The sequence below is a fragment of the Haliotis rufescens genome, unplaced genomic scaffold (assembly GCF_023055435.1).
Source record: "Haliotis rufescens isolate VD_foot unplaced genomic scaffold, xgHalRufe1.0.p SCAF_21, whole genome shotgun sequence".
Taxonomy (NCBI): Eukaryota; Metazoa; Mollusca; class Gastropoda; order Lepetellida; family Haliotidae; genus Haliotis; species Haliotis rufescens.
Window position 1 is genome coordinate 1041252 of NW_025963902.1, and position 25689 is coordinate 1066940.

Consider the following 25689-nt stretch of genomic DNA (forward strand, 5'->3'; position numbering starts at 1 on the left):
GTCCAGAGGAGAGGTTTAGTAGGGGCATAGCTCGTAATAACCACAGGTGGCGCTACGATCGAGCCCAGGAATTCCAGCCTAGTTCGGCTAGGGTGGAAACTGGACTTTTAAAGTCAGTTAACACTCTTGCCTCGAGAAGATGCTCTACAGTGGGACTACATCAAGTTTCAAACACATTATGTTTAGCTCGATCCTACCATGACGGCAAAAGCGCTGAGAAAGCGGTGCGTTCTGGAACGCGTAATTACATATGGGTAAAAAGGTACGCAATCCTAGAACATTTCGAAAAGGGGTCACATATATAGTTAATAATGTAACAAATATTACTAAAATTCAAGATTAAAATACCCATAGTCTTGACTAGTTTAAAATAAAGGTTCAAAACACATAGATTTTCAAAAAGAAGTTGTCAAATAACTCTACAAAGATATGTTTTAGTTTCATCTAACCTGTTGCATATTTGCTCTGTTTGGACTCAACAAGGCATATTTTAAAAAAACTATGACAATTCCCATTGTAGGGGGACAGGTTGTAGAAATAGTGAAACAATTCTAAACGAAGTTATTTCTAAAAAAACCCTTTATCAAATAACAGGATTTTAGTTATTTTGAAGTTGTTCTTATGTAGCAGTTGGTTTGAAATAATTCCACAAATAAATGACAATCTCTATTCCCCGAAATTCTTCCTGGCTGAACTAGACAGCTGTTGACTTCCCTCTGTTATTGGTCGCTGCCAATGGCTACCAAAACAGTTGTCCACGGTGACAGTGACAATCCCGATCTGTAGTTATGTTCAACCTGGTGATGTTCTAGTTGAAAAGGCTATTGGCAGAACCGGTGCCAACGGAAACACCCTGATGTATGGCGATCACCGCCGTTTTTAGCTGCAGACCACGACACGAGTGAGTGAGTGAGTTAAAAGTCAACGTCGCATCGGCATTATTTCAGCCATATAGCGACGAGACCAAGTTAACATATATACAATTTAGTCATTTATGCGAAGTTTTATTTAAAAACAAGTTGTAAAACATATTTGAGCATACTATATTCAGAAACAATTTATAAAACATATTTGAGCATAGCAATATTATACATCCAATTTTAAAACACGGGCTATAGGCCACCAGTAACCAAAGCGAGGCCACCTCGCTGGAGATCATGGGGACTTACAGTACCTCTGCTTCCTGCTTCAACACTTTAGCCACCGGTGGTTGTGCACGATGCTAGCCAATATTAAAAATACTCATCAATGAGTTGGCTTAAAAACACTGGTTGATGATAGTTACATTGATTATGATAGGATTACGTGTCATACAGGGGGACAATATTTTTACGGTACTTTAACATCCTGGACAGAGCCTTCAATAATGTATGTTAATTGTAGCATCACTCCAAAGCTAAAAACAAGCATTTAATTATACACATACATATTTAAAATTTATTATACAGACCAATTTCTTTCAAGTAATTTATGATGAGATGCCCGCTGACACGGGAAAAGAGATCTTTAAGATTTACACTTTGATAATGTGAATCCCTTGTGATTGCAAAGTCCACACCGTCAAGCATTATATACTTGGCGGTGAACCTTTCATCACAAGGGATACACTTAGGAGGCATTCGTGTGTAAACCGACTGTGGCCAATACGACATCGTCGTAAAACGACCTCGTCATGTCTTGATTGACAATCCAAGTAGGTTTGACGGATAGTTTGTTTTAATTCGTGAAGTTTATTGCTTTCTACCTGGATGTCCCACCTCTTTTGCATGAGATCCCGTGTATAACTTTTAACAGTTGGTTTGAAATTGCTGTACGGGATAAGTAGTGGTTTGTTGACGGTTTGTCAAGGGCTGCTTTAGCTGCAGCATCGGCTTTTGAGTTACCTGTTATGTCTACATGACTTGGCAATCAGCAAAAGACGATGTCGCATTGGCCAGTAGAAAGATCATTGAACAGTTCTAAAATGTCTAGGATTATAGGATGATTTGAGGAGACACTTTTAAGTGCCTGAAGGCAGGACAGTGAATCGGAGAAGATGATGAAATTTTTAGATTGATTTTGATGTTTGATATAGGTCAAAGCTGTAAAGATAGCTTTGTCCTCAGCAGTAAAAATTGAACGAGAATCTGGTATTCTTTAGGAGACAGTTCTGGATCCAATGATGGTGGCACTTGCAACTTTCTGCCGCCATCCTTGGACCCGTCTGTAAAAATGGACCTGTGAGAATTATATTTGGTGGTAATTGGTTATAAGATTGTTGATATACCAACGGATTATTTTCTGACTTTTTTAGCTGGGTTTGAGTGATGTCTACTTCTGGTTTCACCATCTGCCAGGGAGGAGAAGACAGAAGACGGCGGTAAGGTGATGTAATATTAAGATCTATTTGTTTAATACTTTAGTGAGACTATTAATTTTGATGCTGAAAAGTGTGGCTGATAGTATGCTGCCTTGAGGGGACGCCCTGATCTTGATCTACATTATCTGACAGGGTAGATCCCACTCGTACTTGAAATTGTCTGTTGTTTAAAAATTGAGATATGAACTGAGGTAATCTGCCCCTCAATCCAAATTCATGCAAATCTTTTAAAATAACATGTTTTCACGTTGTATCATATGCTTTCTCTAGATCGAAAAAGATTGATACAGTATGTTGTTTGTTGACAATGGAATTTTTAATAAACGATTCTAAACTCACCAAATTGTCAATGGTACTTCTGTTTTTTCGGAAACCACACTGGATGTCACTCAGGAGGTTATTGGCCTCCAGATACCAGACTAATCGATTGTTGATCATGCGCTCCATGGTCTTACAATCACAGCTAGTTAATGATATTTAACAATAATTGGATGGATCTGTATGGTCCCGTCCAGGCTTTGGAAAAGGAATAATAATAAGGAAAGTTTCCGTTTGTCCATATTTCATCAAATATACTAAGTAATCTTTCCAAACATGAATCGGGTATGTGTTTCAGGAGCTGATAGTGGATGTTGACAGCTCATGCTGCAGTGTCATGAGATTGCCCGAGGGCAGTATATAATTCATGGAGTGAAAATGTTTCGTTATAGTGCTCACCATTATCAGAATAAATATTGACTTTTTCCTTTTCCTGCTGTTTTTGAAACCTCTGAAATTGAGGACTATAGTTTGATGATGAGGAATGGTTTGCCAAAGTGTCACCAAGTTTGTTGGCAATTTCGGATTTAGTAGTTAATAGTGTATTACCATCTTTGAGATGGTGAACTGAAGGATTTGGATCTTTTGCCCTTAATCTTTTGAATCAAGTTCCACACCTTGGACATTGGTGTGCGGGAATTGATTTTTGATACATAGTTCCTCCAGGATTGACGTTTATTCTGCTTAAAGGTACGCCTCGCTTTGGCGCCGGTGATTTTAACATTATTCAAGTTGTGGACAGTGGGGTGTCAGCGGACATATTTCTCAGCTTTCTTCCTATTTGTTCTAGCTTGTTTACAATTATTTTCAAACCATGGTTTACGTATATGAGGGTTTGCAGAGGACTTAGGAATGCTTTCGTCTCCAATAGCATTTAATATATCTGAAAAAAGTTGTATACGATCAGGAACAATCCTGAAACTTGTGGAACGTGGTTCGTCAGACGGATTAATAGTTGATAGTGAGTGAGTTGGTTTTAACGCCGCTTTTAACAGTATTCCAGTTATATCACGGCGTGTCAGCTTAATGTGGGAGGAAAGCCCGAAGTGATGCAGGTCTAAGACGTTTACCACTTCGGTGAAACCCACGAGCACGGGCATAGAAACATAATCGGGGCGAACCGGGATTCGAACCCACAATCATAGGTTTCTGCCTTGCCCAAGGGACGCAACTCTGCACAGCGAATCGCGGCGCCTGAGACGACTGGGCCATCCGTGCCCCCGATTAATAGTTGATAAGAATTGTTGGAAAATGGTCACTTCCACAAAGGTCATCATTTAAAATATTTGAATCTGTCAGTGAAAGATCTAGGGCAGAGTATGTGCCAGTGGCAGGATGAAGATAGGTATTGGCACCATCATCGAAGATGCATGAATCATTGTTCGAGATAAACTCTTCAAGGACTTTTCCCTTATTATTTGTATCAGTACTCCCCAATAGGGGATTGTGACCGTTTAAATCGCCCATGATGATACAGGGCTTCGGGAGTTGATCGTACAAAGTCTGAAGAACTGATTGACGGATAGTTGAGGAAGATACAGTGAACACAGTGTAAACACTATGTTCAAAGTAACACGGACATCAACAGCTTGTAGAGTAGTGTTGAGTGGAACAGGGGTATGGATCATGCTCTGCTTCACCAGGATAGAAGAACCTCCTGTAGCTTTATCACCAGGAGGGGTAAACGAGTGGTAAGAACTGTACTGATGGATATCAAATAGATCTGTGTGTTTTAGTTATGTTTCTTGGAGACAAAAAGCTGACGGTTTAAAACCTTGCATTAAAAGTTGTATTTAATTAAAATTCTTCTTAAAACCTCTGTTCCATTGTATTATGTTTTGTGGATTCATGGTGGTGCTTCCACAGGAGAAATGTCACGCGAACGTGAGGAAGACTTTGTAGTTCCAATGATACCTTTGGAGATTGCAAATGGGTTCAATATTTTTATGGGTTCTTTGTCAAAAGCTTCTATAACCAAGAAACGTGGCCAATAGTCGAATCGAGTGGGCGTAGTATTTTCGTCGGTCTCTATTTGTCGTCTTTTTGAACCAGGGTGTTGGGAAGCCATGTCGAAAGGGAACAAATATTGCACCTCTTTTCCCCACCCACCATGGAGTGTCAACAAGGACAGTCTTATGCTGCAGTGGATCTCCAAGCTGCAAAGACCGAGGATAAAGAGGTGGTAAATTTGACACGGAAAGCTATAGCTATCAAATTATGGGTCAGGCTGGTTCGGCCCATGACAATTAATTGGAGACGTACAGAATTCGGAGGTCAGCATCACCAGATTGGCCCATGTGACACCACCTTCCGGGCATATAGTCTAATAGGGCTCTAAGCAAGTTAATAGATTCATACATTTAGAATAGACATTTTGAAAAAAAACTTATTTTTAAATACCGAACGTTTGTGCGAAAAAGTATGCACAGGTCATGACATGACCAGCCGATTGATAGAATCGGGCCCATTCTACCGCCTGTATAGGCAAAGTTAGGGTCAAAGTGGTGTGTTGGACTAAGGAACACTATAGCGGCTCCGTCGCTCTCAACCACCAGAATCCCTTCCTCTGCCGACACAGGGTCGCAGCCCACGGCAAACAGGCTGCCCAATTCGGTCGCCTTTTACGACCAGCATTGGGGTGATGAGGACACATTCTTGTTTATCTTCCCCGGGTCCCCGCGGGGAACCACGACACGAGAGCGACAAACAGTTTTTATGACCGATGATTGTATGGCCCTCACACAGTGGTCAGTGCGTGTTTTACTGAAATATGTGTTTTCTGAAATAGATTTCATCATGTTTGCCAAGCCGTTGTTATGATATATTAAACTGATATGACGTGACATAACTGAAATACTGTTCAACGCGGTGTAAAACTCACTCACTCACTCACTCACTCATTCACTTATTAATGTTCTCATGATATGTATAATCATATGCAATAATGGTCTTGAATAGGGTCATCTACGACGGTTTGTCCGTTCCAAATGCTCGGCCACTATCATGATTCCACCTAGTCCAAGGGGCGCTGGGGTAGCCGAGTGGTTACAGCGTTCCCTTATCACGCCGAAGACCCGGGTTCCATTCCCCCATATGTGGGGAGCCCACTTCTGGTGTCCCATCCCGTGATATTGCTGGAATATTGCTAAAAGCGTCGTAAAACCATACTCACTCACTCAAACAAGTCCACCGTGAAGGAAAGACGTCCGCGTCTGTCATTTCGTGTAAACATGTGTGACTATCTGCAAATGTGGTATTTAATAAATAGTTCACAGTCATATACTTTCGAATATATCGCACGCTGTCAGCCGATATTACGCTACACGATTATCTCCACGTTATTTGCACTTATCAAGTCATAGATAATAACTGCTATATTATCACCTTCATTATCAGTTGGACTCCATACACAGTAGGACATCTTGAACACAACACAACATTTATATCAGCGGCAGCTTTCTCTATTGTTTTGTAACAATGATCCACGCTGCCCAACACACACCTCAAGTACCCATGAGAAATGAGGTTGTTAATAGTGAATGAGTATAGTTTTACGCCGCTTTTAGCAATATTCCAGCAATATCACGGCGGGGGACACCAGAAATGGGCTTCACACATTGTACCCATGTCGGGATTCGAACCCGGGTCTTCGGTGTGACGAGCGAACGCTTTAACCACTAGGCCACCCGACCGCCCCTGTAAATAATTAAGACGGACAAGGCCGTAAACAGAGATCTTTACTCGTCACGATATGGCTGAAATAATGTGACGTAAAGCATCAACTCATTCACTCACAGAGATCTTTAAATGATCTACCCCAATCCTATTAATGAAATATGAAATGCACAGATCTCTTCTAAAGATATTTAAGCTTAGTTTCCAAATAGGGGGCACGGGTGGCCCAGTCGTCTAAGGCGCCGTGATTCGCTGTGCAGAGTTGCGTCCCTTTGGCACGCCAGAAACCTATGATTGTGGGTTCGAATCCCGGTTCGCCCCGATTATGTTTCTAGGTTTGTCAGCACCATACCCGTGCTTGTGGGTTTCACCGAAGTGGTAAACGTCAGAGACCTGCATCACTTCGGGCTTTCCTCCCACATTAAGCTGACACGCCACGATATAACTGGAATACTGTTAATAGCGGCGTTAAACCAAACTCACTCACTCACTCACTAGTTTCCAAATAGCAATGTTTCGTATGGTAGCAGTGTTAAGATTTATATGTTTAACAAACGTACAACAAAGAATACCTGATTACCAACAAAGAGTTTCACTGAGTCCTATACACTACGCCATTCTGCAGGTAACTAATGTGATACACTGAACCGGATATTGTACCTTCCAAACTAAAAATAGTAACAAAAGATAATCTTCAGATACCAAACTCTCATTGAATTGCAGACGGGTCTTGAATACCAAAAATGTTTCATATGGTACCATGCTTCCTAGGCCGCAGATCAACAGCCACATTCGATTTCGTGCCTTGTTCTTTCTTAAAGCGGGGCGGTCGGCTAGCCTAGTTGTTAGAGCGTCCGATCGTCACGCCGAAGACCCGGGTTCGATTCCCGACATGGGTACAATGTGTGAAGCCCATTTGTGGTGTCCCCCGCCGTGATATTGCATGAATATTGCTAAAAGCGGCGTAAAACTATACTCACTCACTCACTTTCTTAAAGCTTGTTTACTTTTAAGCGAATAAGTAAGCTTAGTTGTCACCTTCCTGGTGTAGTCGAGAGAGAGTCTGGCCGGAAGTCGTTGTTTCATTCAAAAAAGATGTTAACATAAGGTACTTGTTGTTACCCTGCCTGGCGCTCGGTATTAAGGGAATAAAACAAGGACTGATCGGATCAGTCGGAATACTGTATCTGAGCGGGGTATCCATGCTAAACTGCATATTACCTCAGTGGAATAACACTATTAAACCGACCACGTGGGACATTGCTTGTATTATCAACCACTGTCTCTTTTGGCAAGAATCGAATAGTCGCGACACAGTAGGAACATTCATTTCGGCGGCCAAAAAAGACACACAAACAAAATAAAAAAAACAGCCAATTATATGCGACATATTTTTAATGAGAAAACACTACCCTATGTATTCTTATAGGCATGTATAGTGTCCCCCATGTCAGTCTGTTGTGAGGATTAACAAGGGATGCGTCTGAGATAGTTCCACCCAGGTGATGCTTCCGCCAGCATGGACGCAGTTTGTGAAACTATCACCTCACATTGTCTCCCCTTGACGTTGATGCCGACACATAGGGGGCGTTTGGCACATCCTGTGGCACAGTGGAGAGTACTCATCGCAATGACCTCGAGCCTTGACTGCTGGACTCTGTGATTCCTTGCTTTAAGCCCGAAACCTGGAAACAGTGTTAATCGTACACTCGTCACACACTGTCACACTGTATCTATATAAGCATAATTATACCAGTAATCCTGTGTGTAGCCAGTTTGGTATTTACTTAGTGTCGATTGTCGAAATTCCAGTCTCTTTGGCTCCCCTGACTGAAAGTCAATGAAATGTCGTAGCATGCTTGTCCGACGTCAGTCGTTGTCAGTAAACAGAAACCACTAGCCAAAGAAAGCTAAAACCTGTTCCCACCCCTTATTTCTTCAAGAGGTTCGAAATGAATTATCATCCTGCAAAAACAACCCATTTATGACCATTGTTTTGTCATTATTTTTTAAAATGTGATAATATTTCGCGTATGTTCAGTTAGCATCAGGACTTAACACACGTGTTCCGCATTTCGCGACCTTTTTTTACCTTCCTCTTAAATACCAACAAAATAAATGTTTGGCTCTATAGATATCCCCTCTGAAATTTTTGTATGTATGTTTCTTCTTTTGATGATATCTGTAGAATTTAGTGTTGGCGTTGAGTTCTCAGTATATATGGAGAAAATATTAAATATCAATGCTGACTTTTGATGAGTGGATGTTTTGTTCACACCTTAGTTGCCTACAAATCCAGGTGAGCTACAGAGCCGTGTTTTATTTGTTTGTTGTTTAACGCCGCACTCAGCAATATTCCAGCTTTATTACAGCGGTCTGTAAATAATCAACTCTGAACCAGACAATCCCGTGATTGATATCATGAGCAACCAACCACGCAATTGGGATACAATGACTTACATCAACCAAGTCAGCGAGCTTGACCACCCAATCCCGTTAATCGCCTTTTACTACAAGCATAGTCACATTTTACTGCAAGCATGGGCTGCTGAAGACCTATTCTACCCCGGATCTTCACGGGTTCAGTGCGTGGTACTATTTCTATTTGTATCAATCACATGGGAACATATAGTCGTCACAACTTTTTAAAACGACGATCAAACAGCAGGATCTAAAACCATAAAGTGGCAACTTCCAAGTGTATGGTTTTCATAGGCGTATTACCTATCGAACCGGTTCAGCATGTGTTTGATACATATGGAAGGTTTCAAAATAAAATATTAAACGGTTTCCGAGTTTGGCTCTGGAAACAAATGCTACCCGTCTTTGTGTCGAAGTCAAGTTTGTTACCAAGGAAACAAATTCTTTTAAAGAAATACCATAACATCCAAAGGCACCAGTTCAGCATGTATTTGATACATATACAAAGTTCTGAAGTTTAATAAGATATTAAACAGTCTCCGAGGTTTGCCCCGGGTAACGAAACGTGACGAACGGAAGGATGGACGGACGGACATCACCCATTCCTATACCCCCGTCCCAGTTCTTGGCTGGGATAAACAAACCGAGTTTGTTTTTTGTGCAATTGAAAATCGAAAGAACTGTTGTTAAATTTCATTATGTCTATCATTATGTAACTATCAACTGATCAAATGAAGACCGGGGTAAGAAATGATTTTGCAACCTCATGATCTCTGCCATATTTGAAACGTTGCCCAAACAAGCACATTTATTGATTTTCAAAGATAAAATGTCCAAGATTCCAAAGATTAAAAAGTTTGAAATGAAACTATATGTAGAAAACAACAACAACTATAGATAAGTATTCTTTGAGTGTTGACAAAGCGCCGGTACAGTTAATGTTTGTGTATAACATATCTTAATAACTTAAGAACTTTGCAAATGAAAATTAAATATAATGATTAGAATCATTTCAGAGGTATAGTTTCTTTTGCTCCTCAGTATATGGTCAGAAATGGTTTGGGGATAGTTTGAATCCCCCGAATGGTTTGCGTTGCCTATTTTATGATATTAATATAAATATAAAGGTGTAAATGATAACTTACAAATTGTTGTTGGTCCTTGCAGGTTTGCATGATCACTTCCTTCAGACTCTGCAGGAGTAACTGTGACAGACCTGTTGGCTTTACCTAAAGAGTGAGTGAAGATGGTTTTACGCCGCTTTTAGCAATATTCCAGCAATACCACGGCAGGGGACGCCAGAGTGGGTGAGTGAATGTGGATTTACGCCGCTTTCGGCAACATTCCAGCAACATCACGGCGGGGGACACCAGAAATTGGTTTCACATATTGTGCTTATGGGGAATCGAACCCGGGCCTTCAGCGTGACGAGCGAACGGTTTAACCACTAGGCTGCCCCACCATCCCGGGACAGCAGAAGTAGGCTTCACTTTATTTAATGGTGTATGCTGGTTCAAAACTGATAAGAAAGAATTTCTGTACAAAGGAGGAGACAAAAGAAATCTCATGATCGTTCTCACTTATGCCTTGAACTAAGTGTAATATCCGTTATAAGTTATCACAGGTTTACAGACGTAATTCTACACCAGAAAGCAGAAATGCAGAATACCTTTATTAAAAATAATAATAAAGGTTTTGTCTTTGAAAATGTGATGGACCACCCAATTCATCATATTACTAAAGTTAATCTGTCATGCCAAGACCTGCTCTCAGTGCTAATGTCGAACCCATTCGACAGGCGCATAGTCAAAGAACACCCCCAAATGAAACTCGCTATAACTGTTTAACGAGTAGGCCTTGCCTACATGTATCATTTAAGTTCCGTGTGGTATGCATAAATTTGAAAACTTTCAGTAGTTTATTTACCTCGCTAGTTAAGAAAGTATCGGCCAAATTTCTTGGCAAACAACTACCAGAAACGGCCATTGTTGACTTTTGGCACTTCACGTTGAGCGGCATGCAGTATGATATTTTCTTTATTAATTAATTTTTCACATTCGATCATATCTTTGGGTTACCTGATGAAACAAAAACACTCAAGTTCCTTAATTTCTAAAAATTAGCAAATTTCGGTACAATAAATTATAAACAAAAACTAATTTGAATCGTAACATCATCGATTGGATGAAAGTTACAACGGCGGTAAACATAAAACTCCACCAGCATCGTGATCCCGTAATACTATTACAATCCTTTTTATATATCTTAATTAATGTTCTAGAATTATTTACACGGATGCTAAATATTTGTGAAAAATATCTCAATTTTATCGAGTTTTGAAATGGCTTAGTTGATGAGTGAGTTTGGTTTTATCCAGCTTTAAGCAATATTCCAGCAATATTACGGCGGGGGACACCAGAAATGGGCTTCACACATTGTACCCATGTCGGGAATCGAACCCGGGTCTTCGGCGTGACGAGGGAACGCTTTAACCACTAGGCTACCCGACCGCCCCACTTAGTTGATGAACTTTCGGACATTGACACGCTATTGACAAGTGTAAGTGACCTGTTTGGGCGTGGCCTAACTCGCGATTTTTTTAGTTGAACAAAGTCAACAAACACCGCGAATAATAACAAATAGTGGATGATAGGCAAAATATTACTGATATACATTCTAGGTACGCCATTCAATAATACAGATTTTGAAAAAGAATCAAAATACTTGCAACTTTATCATTATTTCTGAAACCGGAAGCACGTACCCATGTCACACATCGAGGCAAACTACGCAAAAGATGGTAAGCTATGAAAATTCAAGAAAATTCCGAAAAAGATTCAAATTCAAATAAATTACATAACTTACTATTTATCGTCACCTATTTACTATTTATTGACCTGGGTAGCAGTCTTCACGCCTGTGTTTCATTTGTTTTCGTGACTGTAGCCGGTGTGTAACATGAAACTTGATATACTATATAAACTATATATTGATATGCTATGATAATCACAACCTGATATTGTTATTGGTCTGTCATTGCAAGAAGGACAATTCAGAATATTAAGGATTTCTTTAAAAAAGAGAGTTTACCCCCCTCTCCGTCTCCCCAGTCTTCAGAACGGTTGAACAAGGTACAGGGCGACTGGATGGGTGTGTAGTAGGGTCTATGTGATTTTGTACCCAAAACAAACTTATAATCCAAAAATACTTGTCACTGGAGAAGAGGCCAGTTAAATTGTTAAACCCTAAGTAAATTGTAATGTTTGGATAGGAAAGTGATAATATATTAACTTTTTGCCACTAAAAGTAATGTGTAGCTTTAAAACTAATCCAAAATTATTCTGGGTACAAAATCACATAATTGTTTGGGCACAAACTCACAAGAAATTTAAGATACAAAAATGGGGACGATGGGATAAAAAAGATGCCCGTCAGTAGTACAGTAACTCCTTTTCACATTTTAAGACGAGTTTTTGATTACGTAACCAAACAGGTTTATGTTTTGTCCTTAAAGTGTAGAACAATATGGACACCTCAGAAGTACGGCCTTTTAAAGCTATAATTCAATCAAACGTGTCAGATGGTTTGACGTTAGTTTCAAAGAAAAACAAACTTTAATACACTGAAACTTTCAAGCACCAGAGATTATTCAAGGAATGACAAATAAGTTTCTTTTATACAAGGGGAATTCTTGTTTCATGATGGCAAGGGCACACACCAACTGATGAAAGTGTGATACTGTGATTGCATACAAGGGACAACAGGTTTGCAGCAGTACATGTATGTGCACAATAAACCACACAATATGACAGAAAGTCTTGGGGCGTGGATGGCAGGATAAAACACATCTGACAAGGGTGATCATGTATGCAGGGACATTTAGCTTCACTCCATCCAGAAGGCTGAGACATAAGGACCTTTACTGATTAGATATTCAGAAACCCATCAAATAATCAAGGACGTCAGATCCAAGGCTGGCGATGATCTGCATTTATTTTGAATTTATGTACATGCCACTGACTGATAGACGAAAACCTGCTGACCACAGTTCACAACGGTTCATGTTCCTTAAGGAACATGCATGAGCGTCACTGTCACACACCTGAGCATACTGCAGCAAACCCGGAACGTCCTGCCAGACAAATCACACATTATTTCATTGGTGAGAACCCAGACAAAATACATATGGTAGGGTATTCTCCATGTACATTTCTCCAACAGAACAGAACTGCAAACATTGCCTATATGTATGTATGTATGTATGTATGTATGTATGTATGTATGTATGTATGTATGTATGTATGTATGTATGTATGTATGTATTATTGCAGTTCTGTTCTGTTGGAAAAAAGTACATGGAAAATACCCTACCATATGTATTTTGTCTGGGTTCTCACCAATGAAATAATGTGTGATATATGTGCCCTATTCTTTTTTCAAAAGATAACATTCTCTTATAAATATATATCTACCTCACCAGATCAAGCGCCACCCTGGTTCTTGTGATTAAACAAACAAAAATCACATGTACTGTTACAAGAAATTAATGTATCATATTCATATTACAATTATATTTTAGAATTGTTTTGTTTGGAAACAAACCGACAAGATTAATGTCCACATGTATAGTGTATGTACATGTGAAGGATCTTATCTTTTTACCTATTATTCATGGAATACTAAACTTAAATAATGATATTAAGTAGTTACCTTTTCACATATTGATGTTCAGGTGAAAGATAATAATTGTTGAATAAAATATGTTTAAAGTAAAGATATGAACTGTCCCAAATTTAATGTGAAGCTAACCCTGGATATACGTATGTAGAATTTTATTAATATACACATCACGCACTTGTGCATATCCTATCATATCCAGCAACGCACGAATGTTATTTTGAAACACGTTTTTTTTCACGCACCTGTTGTGATGGTGATTATTGCCATGTTTGTTTTTCGTACGTCTGCTAGCATCATGACAAAGGATTTGTATTTTCCTATTTCGTAAATATGTAACCAAAAATTTGAATTTAGAATTGGTGAATATGTATGTCATTGATTGTTGCCTGCAACGTTTATAATATGACACGTTAGATTAAGCCGAATGTTCGTATTTCTGCAACTGACATGATGGCCTCGAAAGTTAAGTTTTATTCCTCCTTCAGTTTGGATAACATTTTTTTACTGAAATAGTTCATAATTTACCATCGCTCCGTTATTTGCCGATACAAAAATCGAATTTATAATCAGTTGAAAATAAGATATCGGAGATCAATTTGCACAAATTTAACGACATAAAAAGGTTCCTAACAAGACACGCAAACCAACTTCAATAACGTAATTCGGGTAAGTTAAAAAACGTTACAAATTTTGTGTTCGCTTTGGTCTTAAACTTGGTATGATTGAAAACATAAGGACATTTTTATATAGTAATGTGTAGCTTTCTATAAGGAATAAATCTGGAACATATTTCTTCAATTGGCCCTTGTTTATTGAAGCACCGACTGTTTGAAATCGTCCACCCTCTAAACAGCGACTTTTGCTAAAACAATTCTAAAACAGCATAAAGGTTAATCTGTCATTGACAGACAGATGCCATGACCGACTATCTAGAGTAATATGAACGAATCGGGGGGTCCTTAACTTCTTTTGAGTTGTATATATAGTGTGACTTACATGCTCCAGTTGAAGGAACTCCTGTACCAAACACAATAACTTCACACAGAGTGAAATAGGGATGTTTCGTTGCTAGCCTCACGAATCGAACAGACAGCGGGGTGGTGCACGTTATTTCCCTCGCGGCTCCAACTGGAACCGCATCACGGTGATAATAACACAGTGCTCCCACAGCGCTCGCCGTCACAGAGGGGTCCTCGCAGTACCCTTTGATGGTAAAGTCCCGAAGTCCTTCTCCTACAGATGACCACAATAACTAACTATCTAAACTATGGCGAGATAAATGGTTAATATATAAAACACAAACCAAAGATGTTTCACTAAAAGATCACACTGACTTTACCAATTACATTGTTTGAACTGGGTGGACATACCATCCCGTAAATAGAAGCAACAAAACCATTTCCGTACTACTACTACTACTACTACTACTACTACTTATATTGATGATAATAAAAATCATAATCATAATAATAAAAACTATTGCACGATTCCGACTATATCATTAGCATGTGTTTATGAGTCCTGCTCTACCAGAAGAACCTGTCACAAACACATGCAAAGGCAGGTCACGTTTTCACCTGAAAAAATACATGGGTACATAGGGTACAAGTCAAAAAGAAAAGCTGAAATTTTGGGGCTCGATCGTAGCGCCACCAGTGGCGATTACAAGTTATGTCCCTTCTATGTCCCTCCTATAAAAATACAATCGATGGCATATCAATAATGCATATACAGTTTGCTTCAGTACTTACCACAATCGGTGCAAGGATCACTCCGATTGATGATCTTAAGTTTAGATATTTCATAAACATTCAGCAAGTCGACCTGCCACCATGGCTGTTTGTCATCTCCTCGTGAAAAGTAACAAACCGAGCTCCCACTGTATCCTGATGCAGACCCATCCACGACGTGGGAAGGATCCGAAAATTTATGAAAGTTTGAACTGGCGCTTGTTGGTTTATGTAACGCCAAGTTTGTAGTTACAGCAGCTGAAGGGAATATAGACTGCATGTGAGGTTTATTTTTAACTGTGACCCTCGTATTAATCCCACCGACTTTTTTATTGACACATTTCACTTGGAGATTTCTTATAATCCCTTCCACCTATTGGCCAATATCTGCATACATGCAGGGTATTTGCTGCTTCTGCAGTCATACAGAATATATGCTGCGTCTACATACAGAATATATGCTGCGTCTACATACAGAATATATGCTGCGTCTACATACATAATACATGCTGCGTCTACATACATAATACACGCTGCGTCTACATACATACAGGGCATATGCTGCGTCTACACCCAGAATATATACTGAGTCTGCATACATAATACACGCTGCGTCTACATACATAATACATGCTGCGTCTACATACATAATACATGCTGCGTCTACATTCATAATACATGCTGCGTCTACATACAAAATATATGCTGCGTCTACATACAGAATATATGCTGCGTCTACATACATAATACATGCTGCGTCTGCATACAAAATATATGCTGCATCTACATACATTCAGAATATATGCTGCATCTACATACAGACTATATGATTCGTCTATATACATACAGAATATAAGCTGCGTTTACATGCATACAGATTATATCCTGCATCTGCATACATAATATATGCTGCGTCTACATACAGAATATATACTGAGTCTGCATACATACACAATATATGCTGCGTCTACATACAGAATATATATTGAGTCTGCGAACATACATCATATATGCTGAGTCTACATACAGAATATATACTGAGTCTGCATACATACAGAATATATGCTGCGTCTACATACAGACTATATGATGCGTCTATATATACTAGCAACATAAAGAAACTGTGCACGGAGAAAATATAGATATAAGGGCACACCGTCCATATATGAAAGACATGAACACAGCAATTATTTGAGACATTCAAACGCTCATGCACGTGCCATGCGATATGACGTCATTGATGGGGGCCTATGGACGTGCAATGTGTTACTGCACGTGCACCCTGTGCAGCTGTACACAGCATGTGCAACTCAAAATTCGCTGTCAATTTGGAAAGCATGATCTGTGGTCATTCAAAAATTCAAAACTTCTCAGGCGCAGACACAAGCATATCACAAGCAAACCATGCCAAGATTGACAGCTGCACAGCGTCATGAAGCCATTGGAATGATCCGAGCGGGAATGAGGCAACAACAGGTGGCAACACATTTCCAATGCCATCGTAACACGATATCGGCATTGGTGAGGCGTTATCAGAACACAAATGACGTTGCCGACCAACCACGTTCAGGACGTCCCCGAGTAATGACGCCAAGACAGGACAGATGGATTCGAGTTACACATCTCCGACACAGGTTCCAAACGGCAGTAACGACGTCCCAGACAATTCCTGGACTGCGCCGTATCCATCCCAACACTGTCAGGAATCGTTTACGTCAGTACGGGATTCGACCACGACGCCCTGCCATACGTCCCATCCTGACACACCGTCATCGAGTCAACCGTCTAAGAAGGTGTCGAAATCATGTTCGCCAACCTCGAATATGGTGGGGAAATGTTGTCTTTACAGATGAATCGAGGTTCAACATTTCCCACAGTGACGGGCGCCAACGTGTCTACCGGCGTTTGGGAGAACGTTATGCACGCAACTGTATTGTGGAGATGAATCGTTTTGGAGGTGGCTCTGTGATGATTTGGGGTGGGATAACAGCACGGCACCGAACCCCTTTGGTGGTTGTTCAGGGCAATCTCACCGGTGTTGGCTACAGAGATCAGATTCTAAGGCCTGTGGTCATTCCTTTCCTGCAACGTCATGGCCCGGGATTGACATTTCAACAGGACAACGCTCGTCCTCCCACGGCTAGGGTCGCAATGGATTTCCTTCACCATAACATGTCATGTTTCTGCCATGGCCTGCGGTTTCTCTAGATCTCTCCCCAATAGAGCATGTGTGGGATGAAATGGAGCGCCCTCTGCGTCGTCTTCCACATCCTCCAGATAACGTCCGTGACTTGGCACAGGATTTGAGGAGGATATGGCAGGCCATTCCCCAGGCCTTCCATGCCCATTTGGTGGACTCCATGCGTCGCCGATGCACTGCTGTGATTCACGCACAGGGTGGTCATACCCGTTATTGACTTTGTGACTTTGTCGTATGACCCCCCTACTCCATTTTGATCTTCTGACGTCATCGTTACAGATGTTGTTCAGGTCCCGTTGACATTTTCTTATGGTCCGAACATTCAGCTGCTACAGCGTCTGCATCATTTTGTTCTTGCTGTGTTGTATTTCAATCCAGAATATATTTTCTCCGTGCACAGTTTCTTTATGTGGCAAGTATACATACAGAATATATACTGCGTCTACATACAGAATATATACTGAGTCTGCATACATACACAATATATGCTGCGTCTACATACAGAATATATATTGAGTCTGCATACATACACAATATATGCTGCATCTACATACAGAATATATATTGAGTCTGCAAACATACATAATATATGCTGCGTCTACATACAGAATATATGCTGCGTCTACATGCATACACAATATATGCTGCGTCTACATACAGAATATATACTGAGTCTGCATATATACAGAATATATCCTGCGTCTACATACAGAATATATACTGAGTCTACATACATACAGAATATATCCTGCGTCTACATACAGAATATATACTGAGTCTACATACATACAGAATATGTAGAAAACCGAAAACCAAAACCGAATTTAGAATCAAGATCATTATATCAACATATCATAATATATATATACACACAATAATATGTTTGTGTGCTTGAATTTATTGACTCTCGTGAAGATTCTGTGCCATTGATCACATGGGGCAGTGACAGCAGGCTACCCTCCCGAGGATATTAGTGTCTTCAAACCCGTGCATTTACTGACGGTTATTCGGTGTGACGGAGGTACGCAGTGCTTTTCATAGTTAATTGGTGACACCAATATATTCTTACCGATAGGCCTACTGCAAATGGATGCCAGCACAATAAGGATATATCTCTTGCTTGTCATAGTGGAACCTCCAAAACCCCGGGCACATCTGACACTGACAGCGTGATCTTAAATTCACCAAGCAATGGATGAACTCATCATCTGAAAAGCACTTATGAAAGAGTACAGTTTTTCATTTACGTTTCCTTAAACAAGAAAACAGCATTATCACTATAAGAGGCCCATAAGACGTTTGTTTGTTCATATAGTAGTGAACATAAATTATAAAAAAGCCCCATAAAGCCTTAAGAAGAGATGGGCACTTGGGCTGCTTTTTGTCATGAAGAAAAAATGATTAAATGTGAAATTAATACACACAAAAGGCCCTTTCTCTGGAAAAAAACCTCTTCATAAGTATCTTTTAGATTAGCTAACTTCAGTTGTTTCTGATAAAACAAATAATATGTATCGAAGGCCGTAACTCTGTAAAATATCAATTGACGGGACTAGTTTTCGAACTCAGTATTGACAAGTATCTCAGATAAGCATATGGTTATTTATTATTCTAGTTTGTGCAGGGACAAAGAAAAGTACACTAGCCATATCGACAGGTATCATTAACTACTTAGTCATACGCGTACTTCCTTATCCAGTCTATTATACCCTGTTATTTCCTCACCATGGTTATACTCTTCACTAGCAAGTACATGCTTACGTCATACATCTACCTACCCTCCCTTCCCGTCACATCATTAGCCATGCTTTTCTGTTATGTATAAGGTTACTGTCTTCATATCCCACAATGCATTAATTTATCAGCTACGCATGCTCAGAAAGGTTCCGGTGACCTTATGTCTGTAGGCTTTTTAACCCCATAGATTTTGCTTTGTCTTCCTTGTCAATTCTATTGTCATGGCGTAATGCTCTCAAAATCTCTCACGAATCCACCACTGAATACGCCATCCATTATCATTCTTCACCGGGAAAGCTTCCCATCGTGTCGACAATTTCGGATCCAAAGAGGAAACGTGTTGCACACACAAGGAAATCTGCTCGGACCAACAGCGTTAATCTACCTTCCGCAGAATCCGATGTAAACAACCAAGATGGCGGACCACCCCCTCGTACATCTCGCCAGTCTCAGGCCACCAACCCACCGTATCTGACAGCTACTGACCTCACAAACAAACTAGAACAACTAGGGATAAGTTCCGGCTGCGTGGTCTAGAAAATTCTTGCTACAGCTGTACAAGGAAAACGTAGCAAGTGGCCGGCTGATAGACAACCCCACTGACAACGACAGGCCAACAAGGAATGACATTCCACAGACACAGGCAGCGAGGGGACAGACTGATTCATTCATGACTCCAGACGCCAGAGAATGCATGACAGGAGTAAGGATCAACACTCCAGCTACACTTGGCAGTGTTAACGACAATCTGCATCCCATCTCCGACCTGCGCAGTAATCAGACGGAAGTTCCGGTATCCAACATGGCAGATAGAAACCTGAGAGGCGAGGTCAGGGAGTTGAAGGAGCTTATCCGGCCATGCGTCAAGAGAATGTAAACAGAACCGCACACCAGATGCATCAAGCGGTGCCTTCAGACAGCCTGCCCCCGATAGACACAGTGCCAGAAGCGATCAAGGACAAGATCAAAGCCAGTTAGTATGTGAATCTGGCTCTCCTATTACAAGATATAGACTACGGCGAAAAGGGATTAAGTCAAGATAGCCCAAATGGCAACTTATCAAGAACCCTGTTGTTACCAGATTTCATCATGACTTTCACCACATTCAAGAACATTTATTGTGAAAACAACGATGAACTCCAGCGCCAGTTGGACGCTCACGAAAGGACAGTCATAAATCTGGCTCAGCAATTCCCAGGAAAAAGCAACCGCTACAATTACCATATATTGTTTGCCCCTCGCGTTGCCTCCTATGCTGAGATAGGTCAACCCATCGGGTCGGATATGCCTGATCAAAGGATTCTCACTAGGTGCTCAACAAGAACCTCCAAGTCTCGCCAAACTTGCCATAGTGTGACACACGAGTTCAAACCACGGAGGTACATCACATCAGTCTCTGACAGACCGCAAGGATATCGACAAGACAAGGCTTACACCAGGGGACGTCCCAAGGTCAGGCTCAACGGTAAAGAAATTTGCAACAATTTCAACGACCAAGGTTACGTCAGAAGAAACTGTCTGTTGAGCATGTCTGCTTAACCTACAAGGAGCCAAGCCACGGGAAAAAAACAACTGTAGCAACAAGAGAAAGAAGGTTTGACTGGATACCACCTCTAACAAATCCACCGTAACCATGGAAACAGTGCCTGTATCATCTCCACTCACCCCTATTAACCACGCCCGGTATTTGAACTGGCTCTTCATCCGGATATCAAGTTCACAAACTATTTGATTAATGGTCTAAGATACGGTTTCAACCCTTAAATTCATCCACTACCCACAACCTCCATGGAGTGCAACAACAATTACAGTGCTGGGAAAGACCAGGCTGCAGTGTCACTTCTCGTCAAATCCGAAGTTACAAAGGATTACGTTGCAGGTCCATTTTCGACAGTGCCATATCATGTATAAAGGGTGAGACCCCCCGGGTTGGCCATAGGTACAGTCCGTTTGACTCCAAATGAGAACGATGAATTGCAAATAACTTGAAACCAACAGTCCAACCTATAATAGTGGCAATCGGTTCAGGCACCAGCAGTTCCGACGACGAGATCTATGGCATGAGCGAGTCAGATTGCGACTGAAATTATCATGAGACGGCCCCTCTAACGCTCTGTCATTTCCCCTACCACAGAACGTGCTGTGCATGCGTGCTTGCGCTGTGCCTTCCACGGTTTGTCTCCCTACGTGTCATGTACACATTTCTATACAAAATTACATGATAGTTTCTTAAAGAACTTCATCCGTCATGGGTCTTAAATTAAACAAAATTCAGATTTTGTTGGGTGCAGGGTATTCATGGTCAAGTACCGTATTGATGTTTCATACGCTTTTCTGGATTTCGAGTTATTTTGCAATTCATCGTTCTCATTTGGTGTCAAACGGACTGTACATACAGCCAGAAGAAGAGACTCATTCTCGACCTGTCAGCGCCCCACGACGAACTGGATATACTCAAGCATCAATGAGCTCATTGACAAAGATCAGTGTTCTCTTTCATATGTGACAATTGACCACGCTATCATCTCCAATGAAGGCCATGGCGCCAAACTGTGTAAACTTGACATTTCGGATGCTTTCAAACAGGTCCCGATAGCAATTGCATTCATACCTTTCTTTGGATTCAAGTGGCAAAAGCAGTACTACTTTTACAAACGGCTGGCCTTCGGATGTCGTTCAAGGCCAAATTGATCGACACTTTATCAGAAGCTTTATGCTGGATACTGCATCATAACTATGGCATTCAACACATTCCCCATCTCCTGGATGATTTCCTTACTATAGACTCCCCTGAAGCCGATGCCCAACAAACCATGACGAACCTGCGGAAATTGTTCCACGAGATGGGCATCCCTATAGCCGAGCACAAGACAATGGGACCAGCTACAACCTTGGAATACCTGGGCATTAATTTGGATACCGACGCCATGACAGCAAGCCTACCACAAGATAAGCTGGACAGGATATCAGCATTACTTCACGAGTTCTCCAAGAAGAAAAAAATGTACAAAGAGAGTCGAACATTCCCTCGCCTTCCTCGAACTGTATCCCATCGTGATAGCATCCGTAATTTGGGGGCATAGATGGACTCAGTTAAGAGTGTTATTTCATTGTGACAACCAAGCCACTGTACATATCATTCGCAAAGGGAGATCTAAATGCTCGAAAACCATGTCTCTTATGCAGACTCTAACATGGACGGCAGCTAAAGGCAATTTCGTAATATTAGCTAAGCACATCCCTGGGGTTCACAATACTTTAGCTGATGCTCTTTTTCGTTCACAGCTGGACCTGTTCCGCTCCCTAGCCCCGGCAGCCCAGATAGAACCCATACCGTGCCCTCCAGCCTCTCAAATCATGTGGAATTGACAAGGCACCTGGACACATTATGGTCAGCAGCCCTTGCCCCGCGGACAAAGAATACCTATACTACCGGTGTTCAGTGCTACATCAACTTCATGATTAGTGTGAGTTTGTTCTCTAGGACATGTCCAGGACTCCCACCGCTACACGAGAGCTGCATTCCTTTTTTTCTTGTCCACTGCTTCGGCAGGCTCAAGTTATCTTATACTACTGTCAAAACCTACCTGGCTGGTATCAGATATACTTACCTACAGGAAGGAATATCAACACTTTTCGACTCCACCAGGTACATTCGAACCCCCAAAGATACCTTGAGACAAGCACAGATCTCATTGTCTAATGTGTAATGTTCAACCAACAGAGTGCAATCTGCATAGTAACTTACCCCATCTTATGTGACGTTCGGTCCCGTGATTCCAGTGCAATGTGACTTGTGCTATATTTCTGTTGGTAAATCTGTGACTCCGTGGTGCACAACTAGTATCTTATTGTATCTTGTACAATGAGACATAAACCGTGACTCTCGTGTATAAATTATTGGTGCTGGAGAAACTACAGACTCAGATAGTAGCCATGCCGTGTGGACACGCACTGCACTCTCGTGCACGTGACTACTGCCATATCCCGTGCCGTGTCCAACTGTGCATACTGACTTTGACACTTGTTATTAAGAGTGATTCGATTGGCACTTCTTTGCATAGAGCCAGTGACTCTCCGATAACTGTGACTCAGTACTCTGTGTGATCTGGGCCCCCCCCCCATTCATACTGTTAGGCCTTGCTTCCTATTCACTGCATTTGTATTCACGGAAGTACAGGACTCCTGTCCTGGTTCACATGTACTGCCATATTTATGTCATGCAGGATGCCATACCATTGTTGTGTATTACCTAACTGCTCTTAGTTCAAGTATTCTTAGGTGTAACATACGTCATGTGTATATGTCATGTTTCTCTCTCCTTACATCTTACATATATATCTCTACTATTCATTGGGGGCTCTCGGTTGCTAACCTGCTTTTGGCCTTCAGCTAACTCAGTGCTTTTAATCGCCAGTACGGGAAGCACAAAATGAGATGACTGGCCCCCAATTTATATGGCATGACACTATCTACATGGGCTTCCCGATCTTACGACCAGGAACGGTCCATAGGGATGTCCGGGTCCACGACCCCAGGGAAACACATCCCACCATTAGGTCCTCGCCGTCCCTAACAGTGGGTCCACGACCCCAGGGCAACTCATCCCACCATTAGGTCCTCGCCGTCCCTAACAGTGGGTCCACGACCCCAGGGAAACACATCCCACCATTAGGTCCTCGCCGTCCTAACAGTGGGTCCACGACCCCAGTGCAACTCATCCCACCATTAGGTCCTCGCCGTCCTAACAGTGGGTCCACGACCCCAGGGCAACTCATCCCACCATTAGGTCCTCGCCGTCCCAACAGTGGGTCCACGACCTACAGGTTACCCTACATAGCTACCATACAAAACATGCAAAGTTTTATTCTTGTAACTTCAGAAGTGTCTGAGAAAACGTGTCCCCACTGCGCACACTATGCACTAAGTTGAACTAAGGGCCGTAACTCTGTAAAGAATTAATTGACGGGACCCATTTTCGAACTCAGTCTTGACAAGTATCACTTAGATAAGCACGCAAACTTTCATTCATGAAACTTAAGTAGTTCCTGAGAAAACTTGTCCCCATTTCACGTAGTATGCTCTAAGTTGGAAATCACGGAGCAAGGTCCATAACTTTGAAAAAATTGAATTTAGGACATTAATTTTCGAACTCATTTGAGATCATGAACGGACATACATTCCCAAACGGTTGTTATGTTTAACTTCACTTTGTGTTTCAGTTATATCATGTAGTTTCGGGGGCACGGGTGGCCCAGTCGTCTAAGGCGCCGCAATTCGCTGTGCAGAGTTGCGTCCCTTGGGCACGCCAGAAACCTATGATTGTGGGTTCGAATCCCAGTTCGCCCAAATTATGTTTCTAGGTTTGTCAGCACCATACCCGTACTCGTGGGTTTCACCGAAGTGGTAAACGTCTGAGACCTGCATCACTTCGGACTTTCCTCCCACATTAAGCTGACACGCCGTGATATAACTGGAATAATGTTAAAAGCGGCGTTTAACCCAACTCACTCACTCACTCATGGAGTTTCGGTTTAAATGTATACACTTAGTTACTTACTGTGAGTGTTGATGAACAAACGGCATTAAACGGCATAAGTGGCATTATTGGGCCATGGTATGTTGAGGAAAGTTCAGCAGCCCACCGTCTCTCAACATTAACAAAATCACCCACTGTTCCAGGTGAAAGCTGCATGCGACTAACACATTAACGCCTATTCAATTATTCAGATACGTTGTAGATAAAGTTGGTGTCTGTACTGTAGCTCACCTGGTTATGCAGTCATCAGTTAAATGTCAAAAGTCATATCGAAGTAGATGAATTCAAATCTTTTCTGCACAGATATTTGGAACAAACTGACAAATCTGCACAATTATATTTGTCAAAAGTGACCAGGGAGGGACACTTTTTATATTTCCCCCATTTTTTTATATTGGATAGCAGGTGTTTTTTCCCCGATAGTTGGAATGTCGGCATGATTATCCCATTGTCAAAAAGGAGGTGTTTATGGTGCGTTTCTTTGCCCAGCGTAATGGACAAACTAGTCACATCAATCCTTCAATCCAGAATAATTTATGGATATGGCTAAACTGTAAACCATTTTTCGCGAACACCTGGCATCATCACTATTTGATATTTGCCGAAGTCGTACAATGCACGGATTTATTAAGCAGGAGTTTCGAATGATATCTGGAAAGGGTTGTGAGGCTTTTGTTTAACTTCAGGTGCATTTTGTATGACATGAACGTCAAGCAGGTTTTCGACATGACTGTTCTACAATTCATAATGTATTTGTCCTTGAATCTTTATGTCAAAAGTATTTAAGAAATCCAGAAACACATATTCGGTGCAGCTTTCATAGATTTTCGTAAGACATTCGATTTTGTTGACAGACTTCTTATGAACAGTGTTCGTGAAATGTTAAGGATTTTGAAAGTTATGTAAGACAATGTGGCAGCTTATGTTAGAATCGGAAGTTCGAACTGAAATATTCTTATCATTCTTATCATCTTACGCCAGAGATGTATGTTGAGTCCTGTTTTATTTATATTTTTTAATGGGCCTGTAC

The 25689-nt window shown here is 41.2% G+C and overlaps 1 protein-coding gene across 2 annotated transcripts; it reads right to left on the reverse strand.

Moving 5' to 3' along the window:
• Nucleotides 1–7740: 7740 nt before the first annotated feature.
• LOC124141654 (fucolectin-2-like) lies at nt 7741–20285 on the reverse strand. Of its 2 annotated transcripts, none has more exons than XM_048401067.1 (6): nt 19607–20285; nt 18453–18557; nt 15205–15441; nt 14450–14686; nt 9919–10002; nt 7741–8037 (listed from the first exon to the last, which is right to left on the reverse strand). In XM_048401067.1, exons 2-6 carry the CDS (start codon nt 18508–18510, stop codon nt 7820–7822), a joined length of 834 nt encoding a protein of 277 aa, XP_048257024.1. In that variant the 5' UTR covers nt 18511–18557; nt 19607–20285; the 3' UTR covers nt 7741–7819. The 2 variants fall into 2 exon arrangements, with proteins under 2 accessions (XP_048257024.1, XP_046365647.2); XM_046509691.2 differs by having other exon boundaries at nt 19162–20285.
• Between the last annotated feature and the right edge of the window lie 5404 nt (nt 20286–25689).

What these genes read in the sequence shown, in the direction of transcription:
- LOC124141654 (XM_046509691.2), bottom strand. Translation starts at nt 19,189, where the DNA reads ATGGCTAATGATGTGACGGGAAGGGAGG. An exon ending in AGTTCCTTCAACTGGAGCAT is followed by an intron (nt 10,003 to 14,449) that starts GTAAGTCACACT and finishes CTCACTCTTTAG; the next exon opens with GTAAAGCCAACAGGTCTGTC. An exon ending in GCAAGGACCAACAACAATTT is followed by an intron (nt 8,038 to 9,918) that starts GTAAGTTATCAT and finishes CACTGTTTCCAG; the next exon opens with GTTTCGGGCTTAAAGCAAGG.